This window comes from Microtus oregoni, unplaced genomic scaffold (genome assembly GCF_018167655.1).
Source record: "Microtus oregoni isolate MIOR12 unplaced genomic scaffold, Mior012 000006F_ref0000085, whole genome shotgun sequence".
NCBI classification, from domain to species: Eukaryota; Metazoa; Chordata; class Mammalia; order Rodentia; family Cricetidae; genus Microtus; species Microtus oregoni.
The window spans coordinates 51,528,836-51,535,486 of NW_024543065.1; the positions used below are offsets into that span (position 1 = coordinate 51,528,836).

The 6,651-nt window shown below is 50.4% G+C and overlaps 1 protein-coding gene across 1 annotated transcript; it reads right to left on the reverse strand.

Moving 5' to 3' along the window:
* Positions 1–1,765: 1,765 nt before the first annotated feature.
* On the reverse strand, positions 1,766–6,319 carry Ppm1n (protein phosphatase, Mg2+/Mn2+ dependent 1N (putative)). Its single transcript, XM_041654809.1, has 5 exons — positions 5,402–6,319; positions 4,589–4,706; positions 4,409–4,514; positions 4,270–4,330; positions 1,766–2,641 (listed from the first exon to the last, which is right to left on the reverse strand). The coding sequence occupies exons 1-5, from the start codon at positions 6,317–6,319 to the stop codon at positions 2,633–2,635; spliced, it is 1,212 nt and encodes a 403-aa protein (XP_041510743.1). The 3' UTR covers positions 1,766–2,632.
* Positions 6,320–6,651: the final 332 nt, after the last annotated feature.

The window sequence follows — 6,651 nt, forward strand, 5'->3', positions numbered from 1 at the left end:
CAAAGTCCCGGTGGAATTCCTTTAAGCATAGTAGGCATAGTCTTGGTCCACTTGTGTGTGCACGCAGCACTTCTGGGAGACACAGCCCAAGCCTTCTGCTCATGGAACAAGACGACACCACTCAGATACATGCTCAGCCCCAAGCATCTTTTTTATTGGTTGCCTTTGTAAAAATAATTTATTTACTGTTCTGTGCATTGGCATTTTGCCTGCATGTATGTCTGTGTGAGGGTGTCAGATCGTGGAGTTACAGACAGTTCTGAGCTGCCACAATTGAACCCAGGTCCTCTGGAAGAGCAGCCAGTGCTCTTAACCACTGAGCCGTTTTTTGTTTTGCAAGGCAAGTTGCTTCTGTGTAATCAGCCTCGCTGTTCTGGAACTAGCTCTTATAGACCAGGCTGGCCTCAAACTCACAGAGGTCTACCTGCCTCTGCCTCCCAAGTGCTGGGATTAAAGGATTGCATCACCACCATCCGGGGCTCACATGTTTTTCTTACAGCACCTTTAGAATATAAAATCAGTACCACAGAGATGGCGCAACAGGTAAATATACTTGCCGCTGACCCCAAGGATATGAGTCCAATTCCTGGGACCAACATGGTGGAAGGAGAGAATCAACGTCCACAAGTCATCCTCTGACCTCCATCACGTGGGTTCCGGGTTATCAGACTCGGGGTGTCAGTCTTGGTGGTATCTGCTGAGCCATCTACCCAGCCCAAGATTTTGAGAAAAAAAAATTAATGTCAAGTGAACCTCCTTGGTCATTTTCTCCTCTTATTTCCTGTATTGTTTCCTGATGACTCTACTTTTTAGTCCCCTTGTGTGCTGTCTCCCCAAACAGAGTAGTCGGCTGCACTGGGCCTCCTGATCTCAGTGCACTGGGCTGGCTCCCAGCTATGCACGGGGTTTGATGAGACAGCACTTGCTCACTGCACATTTGCTGACCAGGGACTAAGCAAATCACTTTTTTGTTTTGTTCCTGAGACAGGGTGTCTCTACGTACATAGGGTGGCTGTCCTGGAACTCACTCTGTAGGCCAGGCTGACCTCGAACTCACAGATCCACTTGCTTCTGCCTTCAGAGTGCTAGGATTAAAGGAGTGCACTTTTTAATTTTTAATTTAATTGACTGATTTATCGGGCATAAATACAGGAGTGTGTGGTGGTGCATGCACCTGCTTGCTTATGGAGGTCAGACAGGGTGTCAGATCTCTTGGAGCTGGAGTTACAGGAATTTTCAGGGTGTCTACTTGTGTGAATTCAAACTCAGGTCCTCATTCATGACTGTGCAGCAAGCACTCTTAACCAGTGAGCCTCCCCGGCTTTTTTTTTAGATAGGGTCTCGTGCAATTCAAACTCCATATGTGGCTAGCAAGGGTCCTGAGCTCCTGGATCATCTTTGCATCAATCCTGGAAGTATTGGAATCACAAACTGGTGCCATCGTGCCTGGCAACAAGCCACTTTTTACAAGAAAATGTGGAGCTGAGCCAGATGGTGGTGGCGCATGCCTTGCCTTTAATCCCAGCACTTAGGAGGTATAGAGACAGGTGGATCTCTGGTCTACAGTGCGAGTTCCAGGACAGGCTCTAAAGCTATACAGAAACCCTGTCTTGAAAAACAAAAATAAAAAATTAAAAAAGAAAGAGAAAAAGAAAGAAAGAAGGAGAAAAGAAAACATGGAACTGGAAGAAGCGGTGTGTTCCTGTGGCCTCAGCACCTGAGAGGCCAAAGCAGGAAGGCTTCTGGTTCAAGGTTCTCCTGGGCAACATGGTCTTTGCCGAGCGAGATGGCTCGGCAAAGAAGAGAAAGAAGAGAACTTACTGCTCTTGTAGAGGAATTTGGTTTGGTTCCTAGCATCCTGGTACAGTTCCCAACGCTATGTAAATCCAGTCAGAGGGGATGTGATGCCCTCTTCTGGCCTCTGCCGGCAAAGGCACACTTGCAATACGTGTCTATAAATGCAGGCAAAACGCACCTACACAGAAAAATAAACAAATGCCTGAAAGGGAAACGCAGGGGGGTAAAAAAAGAAAACAAGAAAAGCAAGTTGGCTCAGCAGTGGAGCTTTACTGCCAATCCTGAGGACCCGAGTTCATCCCCAGAATCAGCTCCTCAAAGGTGTCCTCTAACCGCCATGTGCCTGCCTTGGCATGAGCTTCCACACACACATAAACACAAAACAAATAGGAATAATTAAAAGAAAACAACAAAGAAACGGGAATGCACTTGGAACTGCTTTATTGATTCAAAAAATTTAATATTCAGATCTCTTAACACCTCCTTGTAGAACAGGTTTTAAAAAAACAGAAAGACTGTTATACACGAATCACTTAAGATCTGTTTGGCTTTAAATATTAAGGGTGAAAAAAAAGAAACCACGCTCGGCTTTTTTTTTTTCTTTGTCACTGTTAGGTGACGGTGGAGTTCCCCCCTCATGAGACTCGTGTGGGGGAAGTACGAGAGGGGAAATGAAGATTCTAGGTTCCTCCATGGCTGGCCGTCCTTCCTCTGCCTCTCATGTAGGAAAGCACAGATTTCCCCTGAGCTATGCAGATGGTCCCCAGAGGATGGCCGCTGTCAGGCCTGAGTTCACGTCAAGGGTTGAATGGGTGCTGGTGGTTTCCACACCATCTCACCTCTTCTGTAAGACAAAACGTGGGGGAGGGTAAAGCTGCCTGCCAGAGCCCCCCTCAGCCTTCTAGAAGTCTCCTCCACCCCATTTTGTTTTTCTTTTTAAAAATGAAAAACAATTTGAATTTTGCTGGGTGGTGGTGGTGCATGTCTTTAATTCCAGCACTCGGGAGGCAGAGGCAGGCAGATCTCTGTGAGTTTGAGGCCAGCCTGGTCTACAAAAGCTAGTTCCAGGACAGGCTCCAAAGCTACAGAGAAACCCTGTCTCAAAAAAACCAAAATAAAAAAATAAATAGAATGTTAAGTATATGGGTGTTTTGCATTTGTACATTTCATGTGTGCAGAGGCCACTGAGAGCGGCAGAACCCTCCCCCTTCTTTTTCTTTCTTTCATTTTTTTTTAACAGGGTCACATGTCTTCCAGCGTGACTTCAACTCACTCCCCTGAGTTCCTCACTCGGGAGTGCGGGAGCTGCAGCTGTGGTCCACGGGTCCTCTGGAAGAGCAGTAGGTACTGTGACCCACTGAGCATCTCGTCTGCCCTTATCTGTTGTTTTTGAAGCACTGAGGAGTGAACCAAGGGCCTTGGACATTCTAGAGAAGTATTCCACCACCGATCCATATATACATATGGCCCTTTAGTTTATTTATTAATTGATTATTTTTGGATTTATTTTTTATCTTTTTTTTTTTTTTGAGACAATGTCTCACTGTGTAGCCCTGGTTGTCCTGGAACTAGCTCTGTAGACCAGGCTGGCCTCAAACTCACAGAGATACCCCTGCCTCTGCCTCCTGAGTGCTGGGATTAAAGGCCTGTGACACTATGCTTGTCTTAAATTTAAAAAATACCCCTCCAAAATTTAAAGGGGTTGTGAGACTGCTTATCAGGCAAAAACAATTGTTTCCATGCCTAATGATCTGAGGTCAGTTCCTGGGACCCACATGGTAGAAGGAGAGTACTGACCCCAGTGGGTAGTTCTTAGGTCTCCATAACTGCAACGTGGCACACACCCCCACATATATACACCCTTAACACACATAAATAAAAAGTATAAAACTTATAAAAAATATTAAAACAACAGTACAGGTCTAAACTAGGGTCAGAGCCAGAGCTTGGTGGCGATGTCCTTGCCAGCGTGGCAGGGGTGTGGCTGTTGGACACTAGCGTCCAAACACCGAGAAGGAGTCGCCCTCAGAGACCATCTCACACACCACAGCTGATGCAAAAGCATGAGGATTTTATTAATTCTGTCATGACAGGGTCCCCCAGCATTCGGGAAGCCGAGGGACCTCGAATAGCTGGTAGAGCCTACTTTTAAAGGGGCCACAGAAGCAAGGGGGGTTGTTACCAATAATTGACTGGAGAGCTGTTGCCAGATCAGATGAGGTATGACGTCATTTTGACCCCGTTTCCCAGGGGACTGAATCAAAACATACGTATATGGGTAATTGTTCAGGAACTGAGTACATGCGAGTGTAGCTGTTAGGTCCTTGGTTCCCAGGGGAGGAGGGGAAGCACTGTGGCACAGAGGCTGAGAGGATTCAGAATTGTCAAAAATGGCTTCAGGATTGTCTTCCATGGCCAGCAGGCAGGGTTGTAGCGCAGGTTGAGCATGGACCCAAAGAGACAGAGCCTTACCTCTTGACATTCCTCTGAGGTCTGACGGAGTTTGGAGTAAGCTTCGGCAATGACAGTGGCCCTAGAGAGCATAGGGAAGCCCTGAAGAGGAGATCTGGTCCTGTCACCCTGCCTCATCCCCCCCCTCACTCCAACTCACTTGCTATGGAGCCCTCCTCCAGGAGGCAAGCCTGGGATATCCTCTGACGCCAGGGTCCTGAAAACTGTGTTTAGGCATGGGGGTTCCTGAGCAGAGGAATACAGCTCTGAGAAGGAGGTGAGTAGAGAGAGCCCATATTTGCCAACCGCCCCTCCCACTGGCCATTTGAAGACTGCTCACCGGCAACTTTGTGGCTCAGGGCTGCGTCTAAAGCCATCTCCCTTCTGATTGCCTCCTCACAAGGCCTGGGGGCCCCTGGGAAGCAGACCACCATGCAAGTCATGTTATCCAAACTTCCCTGGATAAGATGAAGAAAGAGAAGCCTCGTGGGAGAGTCAAAAACCTTCCCAGGGTTCCACGCCTTTGAGACCATGGCTTTCCCAGCAATCCTGGTGTTGGGAGTCCCCCTCGCCAATCTTACTATTTCATCCAAGCTCTCTCTTCCATTCGGACCCATCTCTTGGACCATTCCCATTATAGATCATAGCCACCATGCTTTATTAAAGAAAGAAGCCACGAACCAGCAAGATGTCAGTGGGAAAAGACGCTTGCCACCAAGCCTGACAACCTGAGTTTGATCCCCAGGACCCATATGATGGAAGGAGAGAACTGACTAATATAAGATGTTCTTTGACCTACACACATGTGATGTTGTATGAACACGCACACACAATACAGTATGTAGTGCAATTAAATAAATTGATTTTTTAAAAAAAGCCTGTCTAAAGTCTTTTAAATTCTTCCTAGTTAAGGGGATCTTCCTATTTCGGACATCTCAGGAGGGCCTGAAATCCTAGCTTGGACTCTATTCTTAGAGGCCACGCCCCTTCTCTTAAATTCCTGCCACTTAGCTATCGGTGCCTATGTACTATGCTCCATCACTGGTTCGAAGCATCCTTGCTCTGTATCCCAAGCCCCTTAGTACACCCTCTAGCTCGGCCCCATCCCTTATCATAAAAGACCCCTCCTCCCCACATGCAGTGGCCCCAGGACCTTGAATAGACACGTGTCCAACAGCTGAGCACAGAGTTGCTCTGGCGCCAAGCCCAGACGGAGGCGCGACGCCACCAGCCCCACCAGGTCCGCACCAGACAGGGCGTCCCACACGCCATCGGAGGCCAGGAGCACGAACTCGTCCTCGGCCTGGCGTGCCAGCGCAGCCACCTCGGGCTCAGCGGACACGAGCTGCAGCTCAGGAGGCCTCCCGGGTGCCTGTTTGAAGGCGAAGTCGCCTAGGGCTCGGGACACGGCCAGGGAGCCCTCAACGCGCCGGCGACGAACGGTGCCACCAGCGTCATGGATACGCTCGCGTTCCCGAGGCCGGTGAGGACGATGGTCCTCGGTACAGAAAGCCATGGAGCCCGATCGGCTCAGCAGAGCGCGCGAGTCCCCGCAATGCGCCAGGTAGAGAAAGCGCGGGGACACAAGCAGTACCACTGCCGTCGAGCCGCCGGGGTCGCTGAGGGGCCAGAGCGCCCGCAGATGCGCATCTGCACGGAGAAAGGCGCTACGCAGAGCCTGGCGCACGTCCTCCGGCTCCCGGGGCGCGGGACCCAGCTCCCCCAGCACGTGACCTGGGAGGTGGCGCGCTCCGAAGCGTGCAGCCCGCGCTCCCCCGTGGCCATCCAGGACTGCGAAAAAAGCCCAACCCGACGGCAGCCCAGGCAAAGCCAGCCGAGCGCAGTGCGCGTCCTCCATGCGCGCGCGCCAGCCCTGCACCGCACTCGCCCCGAAGCGCAGGCCGGGTGCAGCCGCCGCACCCCCATGTAGCCTCTGCGAGCATCGGGGCGACTCCAGGAGACCCCCAGGCTCGCCGGGGACCTTGTGTTCCACCTCTGTCTCCTGCTCTGCTGCCTCTTGAGCTCGAGCGAACCACCCGAGACGCTCCAGCAGGCGGGCAAAGGCCGCCATTCTCCTGCCGCGGGCTCAGGAAGGTTCCATCCTCTCACCGCCTTTGTCCAGTGTCCGGTCCCCCCTCCCCCCGCCCCCCCTCCACTAATCTCTCTTTTTTAAACCAGGTAAATCTCTTTCCTATCCCTTGACCTGGCCTGAAGTCGGCTCACTAAGAGGTGCAATCATGTGTTTCTTCTTTCTCACACTTTCAAAAACTCAAAAACAGGGGCTTAGTGCCTGGGTCAAGTGCTGGGTTGGGAGTGGGACGATAAGAGCAAATTATTTGCATTCCAGATGTAACACATTATTTGAAAACTTATCACACTCATTTAATGTGTGTGGAGGTCAGA

Excerpts from the sequence above, each read along its gene's own strand:
- Ppm1n (XM_041654809.1), bottom strand. The coding sequence starts at position 6,319 with ATGGCGGCCTTTGCCCGCCTGCTGGAGCGTCTCGGGTGGTTCGCTCGA. Across the intron at positions 4,707-5,401 it reads TGGACACGTGTCTATTCAAG|GGAAGTTTGGATAACATGAC; the intron begins GTCCTGGGGCCA and ends CATCTTATCCAG. Across the intron at positions 4,331-4,408 it reads GGAGGAGGGCTCCATAGCAA|GGCCACTGTCATTGCCGAAG; the intron begins GTGAGTTGGAGT and ends TATGCTCTCTAG.